The sequence below is a fragment of the Telopea speciosissima genome, chromosome 4, assembly GCF_018873765.1.
Source record: "Telopea speciosissima isolate NSW1024214 ecotype Mountain lineage chromosome 4, Tspe_v1, whole genome shotgun sequence".
In the NCBI taxonomy this organism is placed as follows: domain Eukaryota; kingdom Viridiplantae; phylum Streptophyta; class Magnoliopsida; order Proteales; family Proteaceae; genus Telopea; species Telopea speciosissima.
The window spans coordinates 18761716-18779980 of NC_057919.1; the positions used below are offsets into that span (position 1 = coordinate 18761716).

Here is an 18265-nt window from a genome sequence, read left to right on the forward strand (position 1 = left end):
TGGGATGGACTCGACGAGATTAGATTTGTGTGGTTTTATCGGATTCTGATTTGATTCTATTCCAGAGATCTCGTTCTCAGACCGGTAAGAATTTCTCTCCTTTTAGAAAAGAAAAAAATTTACAAAATTAAATGATAATTAGTTAATGCCACATCCACGAATGATAATGCATGATTCGGCAAGCTCTGAATCCCAATTGTTTTTTGTTCCTTCTTCCATCATTTCTGCTGTTGTTATGTATTTTTGAGTTACAATAATTTCTTAAAGAGATTTAAAATGAGAAAACCTAAAGAACCGACTTGTTCAGTTGTTCAAAGTTATTTGAATTGGATGAATTATACTGTTCCAAACGAATTTATAGATCATGGTTTGAGGGGAGTGATTAGATCGGCAAAAAGCCTGGCTATTTTAGTGTCTTAAATTTCTGAAATACCATCTGTAATTTGCACTTATGATTTGTCATTGTCAAATATAGATCATTGTCCTCGTATGCGCCCCTTGGAGCTGATGGGTTTGTAGGGATTTGAGGCCTAGATGGTCTGTCATGGGCATATTTATGTCAACTCATTGGATTGTGTACATTGCATGGATTAACATGACTAGTGTGGTGGACTAAGCATGGATGGTTCCATCTATAGCGAGGTTTGCCTCCACAAACAAAACTGTGGATGGGCTGCATTGGATATCCATTGGGAATGTGCAGTGAGGGAGAAAGGGCAGCACTGTGCCTATCCCTTTGCATTGCTTATGAATGAGTTAAGTATGGGGCATTGTATGGTTATACTTACTTTGACTGAAATGGTAAGGGTGTCGTTTACTGCTATTTTGGAACTTCGATGAATGTTTTGGAGTCTAAAGCTTATAAGTAATAATTTTGGTATTTCTTTTTCTTTTTTCTAGGTAAAATATGGGCTTAGGGATGATTGAATTTGAAATTTGATGGCTGAGAGGTATTTAAGAGCTACCATTGTCATTATCTTGGTTTAATCATTTATAGGGATTAGGGAGGGAGAAGCTGCAGAAGCTTTTGCGAATAGACTTAGGTTAGGTGATTTAAGTGGGTAGCTTCTTTAATGTTGCAGCAGCAACTCATGTCAATAATTTTGATGGGGAATTTCAAAAGTGTGTTTTTAAAAAAAAAATAGGAAAGCTATAAGAATAATGAATGATTTGTGAAGCAGAATGCAGGGCATTCAAAGAAACAAAATATACTATGGTGAATGATTAACATGTTGAGATGGATGAATGGTGAAGCATAAGAGTACAGAATTAGATATGTATGCATAAGGTAACACTAGTAAGTTAAAGATGTGAAGTTGACTGAGATGAACAATTATGTCCAACTAAGATGATTACAGTCTTGGAGGATGGGCCTTGGTGCAACGGTAAGGTTGCTCCATTGTGACCAAGTGGTCACGGGTTCGAGTCTGGAAACACTCTCTCTGCCCAAAGCAGGGGTAAGGCTGCGTACATTATGACCCTCCCCAGACCCCGCAGTGGCGGGAGCCTCGTGCACTGAGTACGCCCTTTTAAGATGATTGCAGTCTTGAGATGATGTAATACTATGTGCCTTCAGGTAACCATGGGCCAGCCATGAACAAAATCTTGCTTAACCACAGTAGGTCAGAGACTCAGAACTGCATTTTATGCATGCTTGCTAATGGGTAAACAACATTTTCAAGCCCTTAGAAGCTACTGTATTTGATGTACCAAACAATTAGCTAATGTTTATAGAGCCACCCCCCCAAAGAGAGCTCCTGCGGCTGAAAATATCCCACATGATGCATGACAGCATGAGTCCCGATAAATTGCATTTTCTAGTAATTTGTTGCCTCAGTGATGCAAAATTAAAGACTTACCAGAGTATAAAGTCCAAGAAGAATGAGGCCTAGCGTGTCCCAATCTATTTTAATGGTTCTGGTTCATTTGTTTTAAGTTTAAGTCAATTTCTGTTTTAAGTGTTTTAAGTCCCAGTTGAACTGGTGGTTCAATGGTCCAGTTTAAGTAGATATATTTTTTTTTTTTTTACCTTTTATTGTTTTAAGTTTGGGTCCACATCCTTTTATTGTCTATTTAGACTTAAGAAGGAATAACCAGTTGTAAGGGAGTTGGTTGGGGGGGGTGTTTCCTAGCTTGATTGGAACTCTATTTGTGGCTTGTTATAAATAAAAGACCAAGGGCTTTATAGCCCATGATTTTACTGTTTTAAAAAACTGTTGTTGCTGCCTATCATGGTGTCCTCTTCCGTGTGGTGATTAAAGGTGTGATTGGAGGTGAATCCAATCAATACCTTGTCAGCTTGTTGTGGGAAGTCCAAATTCTGCTGGGGGTGTGTGTTTCCTAGCTTGATTGGAACTCTATTTGTGGCTTGTTATAAATAAAAGACCAAGGGCTTTATAGCCCATGATTTTACTGTTTTAAAAAACTGTTGTTGCTGCCTATCATGGTGTCCTCTTCCTTGTGGTGATTAAAGGTGTGATTGGAGGTGAATCCAATCAATACCTTGTCGGCTTGTTGTGGGAAGTCCAAATTCTGCTGGGGGTGTGTGTTTCCTAGCTTGATTGGAACTCTATTTGTGGCTTGTTATAAATAAAAGACCAAGGGCTTTATAGCACATGATTTTACTGTTTTAAAAAACTGTTGTTGCTGCCTATCATGGTGTCCTCTTCCTTGTGGTGATTACAGGTGTGATTGGAGGTGAATCCAATCAATACCTTGTCGGCTTGTTGTGGGAAGTCCAAATTCTGCTGGGGGTGTGTGTTTCCTAGCTTGATTGGAACTCTATTTGTGGCTTGTTATAAATAAAAGACCAAGGGCTTTATAGCCCATGATTTTACTGTTTTAAAAAACTGTTGTTGCTGCCTATCATGGTGTCCTCTTCCTTGTGGTGATTCAAGGTGTGATTGGAGGTGAATCCAATCAATTCCTTGTCGGCTTGTTGTGGGAAGTCCAAATTCTTCTGTTCTATGCTTTTGATTCTTCTCAAGTTCTTAAATGTGTTCTAGTCTGATTTGCATTCAAATCTCAGTTCTGTCCATGCGATATAGGCTTTTCCATTCATACTAGGATTGCTGGAATTCTTGTTTTTACAGTTCTGATTTTGATTCTGATTTCAGATTCCTTTGTGGACATTGTTATGATCATTATTCTAACATCAGTTGCTGAATCTGCTGTGTAAAGACTATAGTCCTACTCCAAAGTGGGATGCAATTCTTACTATTTTGAAGGCCATTCTATACTGATGCTTGTTGATCTGTTTGGTCTGAAATCAATAGCATAAGTTGAGTTTCTGTTGGGCATATGAAATTTGTAATCTGATCATTCATTCGATTTAGTGCGTGGCTGATTTTGAGCTTTCCTAGTTCCACTAGGAGTTGGCTATAATATCATATCCAGCTGTTAGATCTGGCGGAGATTTGGTATTATGTGATTTCTCTTGATTCTAGAAATTCTTACTCTGTAATTGATCCTATTGTTGGTACTGGTTTACATCTATATCAGAACCACATTACTCAGGTTCCTTTATTTGTTGGAAGCAAATCTTGTCCAGCTTACTTATAAATTTTCGGCTCTGTTTGGTATGCTGTCTTGGAATAGATTCTGGGTCTAGAACACATTCTAAAACCCAATTCTTCTCTATTTCCTTGCTTTAGAATGTGTTCTAGACCCAGAATCTATTCCAAGAGTACATACCAAATACAGCCTTCATCTGCCCAGCCCTATGAATCTGCTGAGAGAGAGAGAGAGAGAGAGGGCTTAAGAGGAGGCTTAAGAATTCTTTTATTAGGTTCCTTAGTGCCAAGGGAATCTACCTTTTTCATAGTTAAAAAGAGATGTACAAATGGATGGTTGGATGTTGTGAGTGGAGAATCTTGAGATGGAGCCCACAAAAATAGACGTTGGGTAATTATGGGAAATCTCTCTCTCTGAGTGACTTTCAAAGGCCAACATCTGCTAGTGACAGTTCCTAGCTTCAGGACCCAGCGGTAACTATCTTCTCTTGGCCTCCATTCCATTGATGTGCCAATTCCCCCACAAGTTGTTATTTGATGCGAAGCATGAAGCATTGGAGGCAATTACAGTTTTTCTCATAGAGTGGTTTTTCAGACAAAAACATTGTGGGATTATTGTCAGCGATTTCTTTTTCTTTCAGTTTCTACCTCTGGAAATGCTATGACATGGATTGTAGCCCTATAATAAGCCAATTCTTTTTGTGGCGTGGCTTTGTTTAAGGGGTGGCCATGTAGTACAGGTTTGTTTTTACCAATCTGACAACTACAGGAAGAAAACTTCTTGGTATCCTTCCAGTATAATAACAAACGGGATTTGTGACAAGCACTTGGACCTTTCAGATGAATATATGCAAATCTCTGGAGAGCAGTTAATAAGAGTGCCAACATATAAAACCATACTCGTTTCAAGATGGAGTCTGTCACGTTTGGGCATGATCTACCTATTAAATGGTATTTGTGCATCACCTTGCAGCAGATATGGATTTCATGAACTACATCTCCTCCCTTGAGAAATGCTGGCTGATTACCTGCAATCATCCTTTCAAGAATGATTCATTTAGTTTGCCATCTTGTTGATAAATTGACAGACTATGTTAATGCTGGAATAGGTATAGAATCCTAAGAATTCTCCACCCAATCGATTTTAGGGATCAGTGTAATTGCTTTGTCATTCAACTCCTTAAATTGTCTCTCATACCTGAGAAATTCTGGATGGCACTGCTCATGTCCTGACGCTTGAGTCCTTGTCATCTCCCAACTAGCTCAGAAAAGTGCTTTGAGAACCCATCAGGCACCTTGGTCTTGTCAAAATTCACTTTCATAACAACGCCCAAATATTTCACGAGCTCCCTTCTAAGTGATTGGACACTTCTAAGCAATTCTTCATTTGGGGCCACAGTACTCTCCTGCTCAAGTAAATCAGAGAGTCTAATAACATAATAGCATTTCTATCTTCAGCTTATCTTCCTCCTTCATTCTTCTAGCTCTTACAGATCTGTAAAATAAAATTTTCTCCGAATGTTGAACCTGGGGAACTTGGAATGAATGTGTTCAACCTTCTTAGACAAGACATGAGGATCATCTCTGCTCCACACTTTCAATCTCTTACTCACCTCTTTAAGTTTTTTAAACAGTGTTCCCAGCATGGTCGATGCCTTATGAATAACATCTGGAAACGTTGGGTATTCAATTCAATAATCAGACTATCAGAGAACCTGAATGGTTTGGGTCCACAAGGACCTTTTGCAGAAGCAGTTACAGTGATAAGGCAGTGGTCTGGAATAACTGAGGCTAAGAAAACCGCGTCTGAGGTGTTGAGCAAATTCTGTCATGGGAGGTGTACCGTGTACCATTAGTCCATAACTTGTCAAGTTTTTTTATTGCTGTAGTGACTCTAGTCTGAGGATGCCATGGGTCAACTCAGTCATTGGAGGTATACCATTATTCCATAGCCTGTCAAATTTGGCGCAGAGGCATTCTTTTCCAATGCATAGGCCTGCATTCATTCTTTTTCATCACGGCATAATCAAATTGAAGTCATCCATCCCGATTCAAGTGATGATACTGGATATTGGAAAGCTGGTTAACTGCATAATTTATGTTGTCTCATGTTCTTTATTATTAGCATAAACCACTGATATAACAAGAACCTTCAACATGCTCCTCACTTAGATGTGGCGATAACCCTGTAAGGTTCCACCAATTACATCGATGCAATAGGTTATGATTTTCTTAATGGGCCCAAATACTCCATTTTGAGGTAAAACTTTAATCATCATTCATCAATAGTATTCCACTCTGATGAGTCCTGAACAGTTTCTACCCTTGCTGATTTTACTCTACTTCTCATGTATCCGATGCTGAGTTATTCACTCCTTTATACATTTGATTCTTCCGATTTTATCATTGAGAGGAAGATGGGCTTGTAAGGGGACCTGACTATCATCCACACCACAGAGATAATTACTACGAGTCAGTCAAGCAGGGACGTTTGACTCCTATTCTCCTGCACAGGCTGTCCATTCAGCCATGTTGATAATTTCCTTTTGAGTTGGAAACCTGTATATTCTGCTTGAGTTGCAGAATATCCTCCACTCAAATTCTGGCAGCTCTTGACATGCAGCCACCCCTTGCACTGCCACCCCTTGCGACTAAATGACTACCTTCAGACTTTAGGGATTCTTTCTGAATTGATGCTTATATTAGTTTCTATATTTGTGGTGTTCTTTGTTTGATGTGCTGCTCCTCTCTTGGCATCTTTTCTCATCCTCAGGAAGTCCCTTTGCACTAGTGAGGATGCTCAGCCCAACTATTGGTGCTAACTAGTGTCTGCCATTGCAAGCCCTAGCTTTCTGTTTTGCTGTATTAAGTTGGTGCTTGTACTTTTTCTTGGATTGCCTTTTTCTGTAGGGTCAGTTTGTGGTTGTCAGAGAGGATCCCTAAGCCTCTGGGATCCTGTGTGAACTTCCTCCAATATCAGAAGGATGTTCAAGAGAGGAGCATCCAATAATTTGGCCTTCCCATATGCCAGATCCCTAAGCTTCTGGGATCCTGTGTCTAAAAAAGGTTTAATAAAAGACTAGAATGGTGGCAAAGAAGCTAAATGCCTATGGGAGGGAGAATGATACTGTTCAAAGCAGCCATAGCCATCCTTCCAATCTACAACTTATCACTCCTTTAAGGTCCCCGTGATGCAAACAGATTTCCATGTGAATTGAGGGAACCAAATAGTAAATATCTAACTGAATTGGAGAAAATATGCAAAACCTTAGCAAGAGTGAGCTATTGTCTTACGCAACATCCAGAGAAAAGGCAAAGCTATGCTGGCTAAGTGGTCACGGAGATTTGAGAAAGAGCTGCAAAGTTTGTGGCACCAAGTTATTAGATCTAAATATAGTTTAGTGGAGAACATGTGGGTCTTTGGGGAAGCAATAGGGCCCTTGGTCACCGCTGGAAGTGCATTCACTAGTTGCTACCAGAACTGTCTATTCATCTACTATTTTTTGGGCAAAGGGAATAGGTTCAGATCCTGGAAGGATTTTTGGTGGGTCGTGGGTGATGTGCTCCTTAGCCTAACGCTGTCACATATTTTCCCTCTTAATAAGGACTCATGGTAGATCCATAGAAGAGCATGCGGTATTATTGTCTCAGATAAATATTGCCTGGGATTTCGACACTAGGAGAGATTTTACTCTACTCATTTGAGGGATGTTGGACTCGGCGATTTCTGGCTTGTTATAATTCCTTGAAGATATACATATCAGAGATGATTGGGTTAATGTGTTTAGACACTTCCGCAATTGTCGAATACTCTCCAAATCATTCTTTTTTGTTTGCCCTGCAGAACCTCCCCCATCCCAGCCCGACTGTTGACCCAATTCCTAACCACCATAGCCCTACAAAGTTCAAACTCATACAGAAAATGTTTAACCCCCCAAAGTACAAGGCTTTGGTATGGGAAGTAATCCGTGAGAAGGTAACCCTGGTAATAAATTGTAAAGGATTTAACCCTATTTCCTTAGGCTGTTTGGTGTATACCAAAATCTCTCTTGATATTCAATACATTCTGTTTGACAATTTATCTCTATGTGCGAATGAGGCATATAGTATAGTAGGGGACTAGGGGTGCTTGGACAAATAGGGAGGAGAGACAAGATTCTCTACAGGATGACTGAGACCCATAGAGCAGGTTATTAACATCATCGTGATCTGAATAGTTCCGTGCATAGGTATTTGGGATAGTTTCAGAGACATATCTTTGGGTTTGTTATTGAGGACCTGTAGTAATGCAAAAGTCGACCTCGAACCAGGGAAACCAGCGGGAGATCGATTGCAGCCAGGATCAACACAATAAGGATGAACAAATTGAATAACTGAAACTTTTATTGCTTTTTTTTTTTCCTGTTTGCATATGAAAGAACATAAAAAAAAGGATAAGAAGAAGAAGGGAATATAGATAGATGAAGGGGGGATAGGGATATGAGGGGGTAGGCTATCTTAGCCTTGGGTCTCTCACCCACAGCTATCTCAGCTGTTGAACACAAGTCTTACCAGACCAAACACTTGCAAGCAAGCAATAGAAATTCCATTAATCAAGTCTGAATTCAAGTGCTACTGATGGGGCTGATTTATAGCTTGGCCTAAGCTTCACAAAATAGAAAGTCTCAAAAATAGAAACTAAATCTCACTAAAAGGAAACAAAGGACTGAAATAGAAACTTAAGAAAATAAAGACTGTTTGGATTATTGTCTGCCTATACTATAGAACGGGTTTAGCCCCCAGGAAATCATCTTGTGACATATCTGATTTTGAGTACTTATGGATTCATATAAACCCCCTTGTTACGCCGAACAGGATCATCCATATTTACATAGTACGCATGCATCTTCAAATACAACCCTTAGCAGTACATTAAATTTTCTTGTTGATTTTAATATTTTACAAAATGAAAAAATCACAAAAAAATTAGATAATATAGAATGTATTTTATCAGAATCGGTTGACACACAGCCAATCCCTGATATTCCCCCAAGGGCCACGTTCTTATGTATAAGTACTGTCACTGAAGACCCTGAGCCTGATGATGATTTTCTTTATCTCATAGAAATTATGGATCACTGGAAGGATCGTTATAAAAATAGTTCCAATCTTGACGACCAAACCCGAATTTTGGGGATGATGCAGCAACTCTATGACTTCTAAACAAAGCTAAGCCTACTTTCTAATTCTGAAATTAGAAACTGGTACTAACTTGCTAAAACTGAGAAACTATCTAATCTCCTATTACAACCAAACTGGAAAATAGAAACAAGGTAAACTAACATAGCTAAACAAAAATAGGAACAAAGCTGTCCATATGTGCCCCCAAATCACTGTTCATGTGAACAGTAACTTCTTTTTTTTATTTTTGTCTTGGTTTTTAATCTTCTTCATGCTTCTCTCTGGGCTGGGGTTGCCTTAGGTGATGCTCCATCGAACCAACAAAAACTTGCCACATCATCAAACCAGACTGCCTCACAGCAGTCGAATCCCACAACCTTGCTGGGCTGGTTTTGGGGCTTGTTGTTGCGGGTACATATGGACTTGTGATTTTCATGTTTTGCCAGATCTGATCAAATGCTGGCCATTTTGAGGTGGCAAGGCTCTCGGCGTGGTCCAGCAAAGGTGGTTGATGATCATTGAAAACCATCTCAGTTGAATACACATCAACTTTATGGGTCAACTAGAATTTAGTGTGTAATCTTAAAATGCATGCAAGCACATCAGTTGTATGCACTTGATGTATCCTCTATCAAATCACATGCTACTCTCAATTGTTGAAATTTGTTTGAATCGATAGCCATCTCTGTTCTGGAAAGTTTAAACAATTTTACGCAGATGATATAAAATATCAATTTCTAAATATGTTTAACCCTTTATTTCATTAATTTCAGAATTTCCATGTTTTGCTAGACATCTTTGACTAGACAATTACTCTGTGTGTAGTAGTTTATCTGTCATTCATGTTCTAATGGATGCACTTTTTGGGTCAATCAGCTAATAGCATGGTAGATGAAGTAAAGAATATTGTGAAGACCTTGTGGACCATTGCATGAATCAAGTAGTGTAGAAGTAAAGCTTTGTTCTGGAAGGCCTTTATCCTAGAGCACATCCTGATGATGGAATGATTTTCCTGCTGTTGAGGTTCTCTTATTGTTGCCATGCAAGGGCAGAGCCTTTTGTATCCTAGGTCATCTTTCAAGTATTCAAAAATCCCAGATGGACAACTTGATCATGGTGCTGTATGTGTAGTTCCCAGCTTGCTTCATGGGAGGACACATTTTGGAGGTTGTCTAGTAAGGTCAAAAATACCTTCTATCATGAAGAGTATGAATCTAGACACTCACAAAACAAATAGCACCTTTCAACCTGCAGACTTCAAAGGTGTGCCAGATGAAAATGAAGGAGAGGTATCTGATGAAGACGATGAGCTTTGCCCTGTGGAATGTGTGAGAGAATTTAAGACCGACGAAGAATTCTTCAAATTTCTGGAGAAGGGCAAGGAAACTGGTTCTTTAGTTGTGGTAGATTTTTATCGCACTGCCTGTGGAAGCTGCAAGTATATAGAGCAGGGTTTTTCAAAACTGTGCAAAGGATCTGGTGTTCATGAAGCTCCAATTATCTTCTTAAAGCATAATGTATGGCATTGCTCTAATTGTTTGCTTCTGCTAATTTCTAGTAATTTAGTCCAGCTATCCGATCCTGGACTTCAATTTGTTACAGGGAATACTTGTGTCAAAAATCGAATCCTTAAACTTATCTGTTCCATCTTATTTGTTGGATCCTGCCAATTAAAGAAAGTTTAAGAAATATTATATTAAACAGCATAATTGTTTTCTGTTAGGGTTGGATTGCCTCATGACCTGAAAGATCCCTTTGAAGGAACTGACCCTGCATATGGGGAAAGATTTATCTTGTTTTTTGTCCTGTGCATGGTAATTTGATTCAGTTCCTCTTCAGAATATGTTGACTGAATTATGCAATTTTGTTGAGTTTGATACAAACTCCTGGGGATGGTTATTAATAGTCAAGTTCTGTTATGTTCTTTGTATTTGTGTTCTGACAACATTTCTAACATATGGAGTCTACTAGCAACTTCTTGTTCCTTCCCTTTTGGTCTGAATTTTTTTTTTGGTTCATATATCAAGGTCTTTCTCATTTTTAATGTGCGCAAGGCTGACCTTTTAGATAATTTCTAAAATATGTAAATAGCTTATAATAACTACCTTCTTTGTCAAGAGGAATTTCTTCTGGTTTATTAAGTTTTATGTTCTTTCGTCACCTAATTTGTGCAACCTTCTGTAGGTTATTGATGAGTATGATGAGCAGTCAGAGGTGGCTGAACGGCTAAGGATCAAGGTAAATTTCTCATGTGATCAGATTCTGGTTGAATTATTGAAGCTTGCTAACTAGAAAGTTGGACCACATATTTCTGGCAGCAATTCTAATGTAGTTGATATGGAGGGCTTTGAACATATTAGCAACTGTTTAGCTCGATTGTATGCCAAAACCCCCTTTCAGTTGAATTCCATGGGTCTCTTCAGCTTTAAATCGGCCTTTTAAGTCATTGGAAAATCTAATGAATTCAACCTCCACGAGTTTTAGGGGAATTAGGGTGTTGTACTTGGTTTCAATACTCAATTCAATTCTTCAAGAAGATAAATATCCAGAGAAGTGGCTTCCTGATAGGCTTTGAGGAAAAAAATTGACCTAGAATTTGAAACCTATTTATGGGTGTGGATAAATACCATGTGGATTGGAGCTAGTGTATGGATTCTATTTTCCGTGCAAACAAAAGGAATGGACATGACATGGTTATTCCCTTGAAAAAAAGGTAATTCATTGACCAGAGAAGGCATTAAATATATCTTGAAGAATCTGGTTAAATTAATCTTTTTTGTTCAACTTGAATTTTCATTTCCTTTATAATGCATAGTGTGCTGTGATAAATCAGTATTTGAATCCAGAAATGCAGCTTTGAGGTATCTTGTTCATGTTACCACAAGTAGCTCAACCAAGCAAGTATGAAACTATTAAATCCCATGGTTTGAATGCTGATTTTGAACTGATGCAGGTTGTGCCCCTCTTCCACTTCTACCAGAATGGTGTGTTACTGGAGGCATTCCCGACCAGAGACAAGGAAAGGATTGTAGCTGCTATTCTTAAATACACATCTCTTGGTCTTCAAGACTTTTAGACCAATCGGTGTTCTTGGTATACAATGAGAACACGCAGGTTAGGGACCTGAAGTGCAGGCCAGCACTGATTTAAATGCTTGGTTATGCTGGACTCAAAAACTTACTTCCTCGTTGCAGTAATACATTTACCATTGCTTTTACTCTGCATTCTATGAACTACGATTTGTCTGTCTCATATTATGAGTTCATGTTGAACAAGATACAGTTGGGATGTACTGTGTAAAGATCTGAACCAAGGGGTTATTATTTAACTGGTGGACCTGTCTACCCCATAAGCAGATAACTGTATTTTTCTTGTAACATTTCTATTCCATTATTGTTTTGTTGCCCACAAATGGGGGTTGACCTTGGGAACAAAATGTATGGCACCATTATGCGTGCCATGCTGTTCAGGACCAAGGGTTTGTAATCTATTTGTATACATATATAAGATGTAGGGATGTTGGAGATCATGTTTTGAATGTTCATGAATTACTGCCCTGCTGTCCCCAAAACTTCCTTATCAACCCCATTAACTGTGCTTACATGAAAATGAAAACTAGATACTGTAGATAATTTTTTCCCCGTGGCCCAAAGATAGCTGGTCTTGGACCTGAACATAATGCCATATGAGCTTTAGCCCTTTTAAACTGTGATCTATAATTGGGTAGCAGTCGAATTAAAGTCATTTGGTATTCATCATCATCATTGTCAATCACCATTGATTCATCATCTTCTCCATTCATTGTTTCATCACTTTCTTTGCTTGATGATTCGGGAATTATGGGGCCTGTATGATAACACTGATGTTTTTCTATTTCTCTGTTTTTTTGGTCTTGGAAACAAAAGAGATAAGAGAAATCCATTTGTTAACACATAGGGTGCAAATTTGGCCCTTTTGGCCTGAACCTGCCTTGAGCCCGAACAGGGCCTAGGCTGAGCCGCTGAGATACCTGGCCCTGAGGGCGGGTCAGGGTTGGAAATTTTTTACCCTGAGTCAGGGTCGGGTCGAGCCAGCGTTGAGGCCTTGGTCTGAGCCCGGCCTGGCCCAACCCGACCCTGTTTTAAGTTATACTATAAAATATATATATTTTTTGGTGAAGACTATAAAATATATATTGATATACTATATATGTTATAAACTTCAAATGTCACATATTTTGTTATATAATTTATTATATATGAAGATAATAAGTGATAATATATTTTATTATTGTGTTATTTTATGTAAAATTGATAATTTTCTCCCCGACCCAGCCCAACTCAGTCCAGTCCATGCATCTCCCTTCCCCCACTCCATGATCAGGGCCAATCAGGGTCAATCCGACCCGACCCTGAGGGCGGGTCAAGGTTGGATTTTCAAGGTCCTGAGTCAGGGTCGGGTTGGGTTAGGCCAGGCTTGGGCCCAGCTAAGGGGACTAAGGGTTGGGCTGGGGTTTTAAAAAGCCCCCCAACCTGACCCTGTTGCCGCCCTATTAACACCGGCTCAATTTTTATTCCTAGGAATGAGCGGAGACAAAAAAGTTGCTGAGAAATAGAAAAAAAAAAAGAAGCTCCAATTTGAAGCTTCTCTATCTCATAAATAAAAGGAAGAAATAAGGGAGAAGTTGCTCTTTAATGAGCACATGGTTAATTTGATGAACAAAGCAACAAAGTAATAATTTCATGTTCAAAATAAAACACGACCTCCAATGCAACTTCAATGGTTCAAACACCACCACCACTACCTAATCTTTGGGTATTCAATGACATTGTTGAAATTTTATGGAAGTTCTTGAAACAGAAATAATAGTGCATAACAAATGCGGTTCGGTTTCTTTTCTGGCCCAGAAATAGAAATTATTATGTGTTACCAAATGCGTTATTTTGGCCCAGAAATTTGGCCTAGTAATAGAAATATAAAAAGTCATTTTTGGAATAGAAACATGGTCCAAAAACAGAAGTATTATCATGCAATCCCACTGTTGCTGGGCATATTTATACAATTCATGAGGAATATCATTTCACTCCACAGTCCACATCATAGATTTGTTAAATGCTGTTATTTATTAAACTGTAAAATTAGTGTGTTGGAATATGGGTAAAGGTAAGTTGCATTGAGCAAGGAACCTGAGGGTCACTACTCAGAGCCATAGAGTGGTTTGTAAGAGGCAACTCTGGTTCCTCTTTTGTTGTTGTTAGAAGTTTCTTTAATCCAGAAGGCAATTATAGGTGAGAGGCACAAGTGAGTGTGGTAGGTAGTTGAATAGAGATTAACATGCAACCCTTAATGCAGCATGGGCTAAAACTCTAGGTAGATCTTTATCTGCACTGAGACTGGTGATAAGCTCATCAGTTCTACATAATTTTTTTTCTTGTTTTCCAAACTGCCAGATGAGTTCCTTGAGAAACGTGATGATTAATTGTTCAACAATCAGAAACACAAAGGTGTAGGGTGGTTGGCTGCCCATCCTCTGGGCTGGGGTCCCACATTTATAGACTTATAGTACAGTGGGGGTGGGGGGAAGGGGGGGGGGTGTCTTTGAAAAAATCATAGAAAATAAGGTGCTCAGGCCACTGCACAAACAACTAAAAGGGCTGTAAAGTCTCTAGTAGCACCAAAGAGGCACCAAATGTGGTGTACTTTGTAACTGGACCCATGAGAAACAAAACATCAACAAACTATGTGTAATTTGATACTTGAGAGGGTGCCATCCAGCCTGTGCAACCCCCATACCTTGTATTCTTTCCAATCACACTAGCAACACATGGGTTCCCATGGATCACACGTGAGGTTCGCAGGCCGATGAGGACACGTGGCAATTCGTAGTAGGTGATTCCATCTGATGTAGTTGGTCCCCAATTGTACAAACAAACACAAGCCAAGGCAAGCCAAAGAAGAGTTCCACAGATAATGTTTCTCTTCTAATCATTAATACTTCTTTAATTATAATTAGATATATATATATCTGAATGGAAATTACAGACTAAAAGATAGGGACATTGGGGGGGGGGGGAGGGAGGGGGGTTCTGAAGAGCTAGCTAGCTAGTAATTAGAGTTGTGAAGGAACACAGAAAGAAGAAAAATTCCTACTTGAATAATTTGAAAACTAAGAACAATATGAGAAGAAAAGAAGCATCTTTCCTTCCTTGAGATGAGTCTGTGGGGTTGGAGAATTTTTCTTTTTTCTTTCAAAAAAAGAGAAAAAAGAAAGGAAGGCTGGAATTGATGGACTATATTTGCATGTGCTGTCATGCACACCCATGTTGTGTTTGCTTGCCGGATTCTTTCCAAAACCTGGCTGGGAGTCCATGCTGAGGGACTGGGAATGGGCCATACTGAATCCCACTTTGGGGTCCTACCACTTCCCACCTGCAACAACAAAAAGCCCTCTGTCAAATTATTTTGCACTTGCAAGATCCTTTGTAGCTGTACTAAAGATACTCTTACTCCCAGGTTTTAAATTAAAAGTTTGAAAGTAATTTCATTCAGTTATTCTACTTATCTACTCAATTCTTGTTTTCAAATCTTCATCAAGCAAGCACCCTAAAGGGGTCCATTTGTTGGATGGTTTGGTTCATCAGATTCAGATTGGGAGAAATTCCAGATCAGTTCTATATATCTCTCCTCATCATACCTGAACTTGGTGACTAGATGATGGATCAAAATAAGCATCTCCAGCTTGGCAAGTTCATTTCCAGGACATGCATGTGCTCCATTACCAAATGGCATAAATGTATTGGGTTTTGGTGCAACCTGTATACACCATTTCAAGATTAGGGACAAAAAAAGCAAAGAAAAGAGTAGAATACTCTCTCTCTCAAGTATTATTCCATACTTTAGTAAGTAACAGAAAGGCATATGTTACTCTCACACCCTCACCTCGAATCTTGAAGGATCAAACTTGTGAGGATCAGGGAAGAGTCCTGGATCATGGTGAATGTTTCTAAACAAAGGCATCACCTTCCAGCCTTTTGGAATAAGATACCCTGAGTCAATTCCCAATTACCAATCAATCTCTTGAAAGATTCAATAATATGGACAGGGAAGAAATAAGAAAGAAAATAAAATTCAAAAGTTATCTAATTCTTACCCTTGTATTCCACATCAACCACTGCTTCTCTAAATGTAAAGGATATGATGCTTGCCATCCTCAAACTTTCTAATATAACCTGATCAAAACCAACATTTCTACTTAGCCATGCAAAATAAACCCAATAATTACTAAAGGAATAGAAACAAACAAAAAGGAGAGAGAAAGAGAGAGAGAGAGTGCATAAGAAGGACAGGTTCATTTCTTTCTTCAAAGAAACTTTGAAGTGGGTTGGGAGTGAGAATTGCATACCCTTTGAGTAAGTACCATTTTTCTAGTCTGAGCCCATGTCAAGGGTTGTTTTCCTTCGTCATTAGATTCGTATATCGCTTTCTGTTCAGCCTGTAACAGTAAGTACTTTTGTTAATTATGATCATTGTAGGCAGCTTACTAGCAAATTATTGAAATTTTGGAAGATGGAATTAAAATGCACAATATCTCAGTTAAGTTCGTACCTTAACAGCTTCTAGAAGTTTCGGGTCATCATGGAAGTATTTTAGAATCCAAGTAAGAACACTTGCTGTTGTGTCTTTAGCTGCAAACAATACTCCGATGATGTTATCCGCAATTTGATCTTCTGTTAAAATATTTCCCTTTTCATCTTTGGAGTTCATAAGACAACCCAAGATATCCTTCTCAACAACTCTCATCTCCCTCCTCTCAGAAATAATCTCACTAAGAATCTGACTGAGCCTTTTCCTTGCCTATTGAGAATTTTATGAGAAAACAACAACAGAATTAGTACAGGAAAAAGAATCAGTTCTGGGTCCTGAGACACAGTTTTAGTAGCAGTTTTTTGCTTACCAAGACCGCGTTGTGGTATGGAGTTCCTGGTATGTTTGTGGGGAAGGAGTTGTAGCCTTTATCTACTATGCAGTAGTTTTTCTTGAGCTCTTCTCTGTGATAAGCATCCAAGCTGCCGAAGATAGCAAGAATTCCAACGTCAAAAGAGAACTGCAATGGATCAATCAAAGAAGACCATATTAATAGATCAGAAGACAATGAACAAAAACAAAAGTGAAGGTCCCATTAATAAAAACAAACAACTAATTAAGAGAACCCATCAGGTAGAAAAAGAATTTTAAGGAATAAGACGACAAGATCAATTAAGTCATTAACAAAAAACGCAACATGAGTTTCACATTTATGATCAAGTTCATATTATGACTGAAATAAGAAAGTGACTTCAAACTCTTAACAAACCTTCTTCATTTCATTATAGGTGTTGACAACATGACCACCAGCCCATGACTCCAATGTTGAGACTGTAACAGCTTCAATGTTGGGGATGAGTTTTCTGATAGAATCAGGAGCAAGTGAACCCTGAACCAGCTTTCTAATTCTAGTGTGGTAGTTTCCTTGGTGGAAAAACAGAGCAGATGGGCCGATCATTTGCTCCTTACTCTTTGGGTACGTAGGCTTGAACAAGTGAGCTTCAGTAACCAACACAAAACGAGCAGCTTCAGGGCTTGCCAGCATAACACAAGGGCAACCAAGTATGTGGGTCTTGAATATCTCTCCATAACTACACCACCATATTCAAATCCATGAACAGGATAACTTAAAATAATCTCAAGAGGAAAGGTAGAGAAAAAAAGGCCATATATATAACATGTAAAGAGAAAAGAAACCTTTTCTGCTTAGCTGCAAAGAAGACATTTGGGTCCTTGGAGTAGAGTTGAAGAGTTTCTCCTATATAAGGCCACCCCATTGAACCTGGAGGTAGTTTAGCTCTTTGCTGAGGTTTCCTCTTGTGAGTTCTTCTCAAGAAGATATATGAAAGAAGAGTAGGAAGAAAGAGAAGAACATATACAAGAATTCCACCCATATCCATCTTTTACACAAGCTTGATAACTTCAGACCAGAGGAGGAGTTGGGTTTCTCTGTTTTGTATGTTAGCCTGTGTATGTGTGTGTGTTTTCAGGAAAGATGTAGATATGGTGAGGGACTTCAGGGCTACAACCTGAGACTGGGGGAGGAAGGTTGGATGGTATATATAGAGTGATAGGGAGGTGATTGGCTTTGTTAGATAGGCTAATCCAGTTTGAATTTTGAAGTAAAGATTCGGATTAAGATGAAAACTGTTGGATCACTGTAATGGATACAGGTGAATTCTGCCAAATGCTTATCTGGGTTTGTTCTAGATTAATATGGTAATAAGGTTCTGTCAAAGAAAATTTATTACATGAGAGAGTGAGATTTTCTAGACAACATTAACTGTTTCATTATCTGTGATCAGTTTTTTTTCCCCCCTTCTTTCCCCTTTCAGTATTTCCTTCCCCAACAATACAATACACTTAATATCTTTCACAACCATAAACCCCCACCAGTATAGAATCTAGACAGTATGAGTCACAGATCCAAAAAATCAGATTTCCTCAAATTCAATTCTGTTCTACCAATTTGTAAATGGTCAACACATAACCTCACAGTTTTTCATCAAATTTACTTATTGGGTAAAGAT

At 38.8% G+C, this 18265-nt stretch overlaps 2 protein-coding genes across 2 annotated transcripts; one reads left to right on the forward strand and one right to left on the reverse strand.

Annotated features, from left to right (window-relative positions):
* LOC122660480 (thioredoxin-like 4, chloroplastic) lies at nucleotides 1-11995 on the forward strand. Its single transcript, XM_043855800.1, has 4 exons — nucleotides 1-84; nucleotides 9549-10189; nucleotides 10857-10910; nucleotides 11626-11995. Exons 2-4 carry the CDS (start codon nucleotides 9713-9715, stop codon nucleotides 11746-11748), a joined length of 654 nt encoding a protein of 217 aa, XP_043711735.1. The 5' UTR covers nucleotides 1-84; nucleotides 9549-9712; the 3' UTR covers nucleotides 11749-11995.
* A 2889-nt stretch (nucleotides 11996-14884) lies between these two features.
* On the reverse strand, nucleotides 14885-17777 carry LOC122657352 (abscisic acid 8'-hydroxylase 4). The gene is made up of 9 exons (XM_043852027.1): nucleotides 17433-17777; nucleotides 17005-17326; nucleotides 16606-16755; nucleotides 16257-16505; nucleotides 16054-16143; nucleotides 15802-15880; nucleotides 15591-15697; nucleotides 15346-15464; nucleotides 14885-15080 (listed from the first exon to the last, which is right to left on the reverse strand). The coding sequence occupies exons 1-9, from the start codon at nucleotides 17633-17635 to the stop codon at nucleotides 14960-14962; spliced, it is 1440 nt and encodes a 479-aa protein (XP_043707962.1). The 5' UTR covers nucleotides 17636-17777; the 3' UTR covers nucleotides 14885-14959.
* Between the last annotated feature and the right edge of the window lie 488 nt (nucleotides 17778-18265).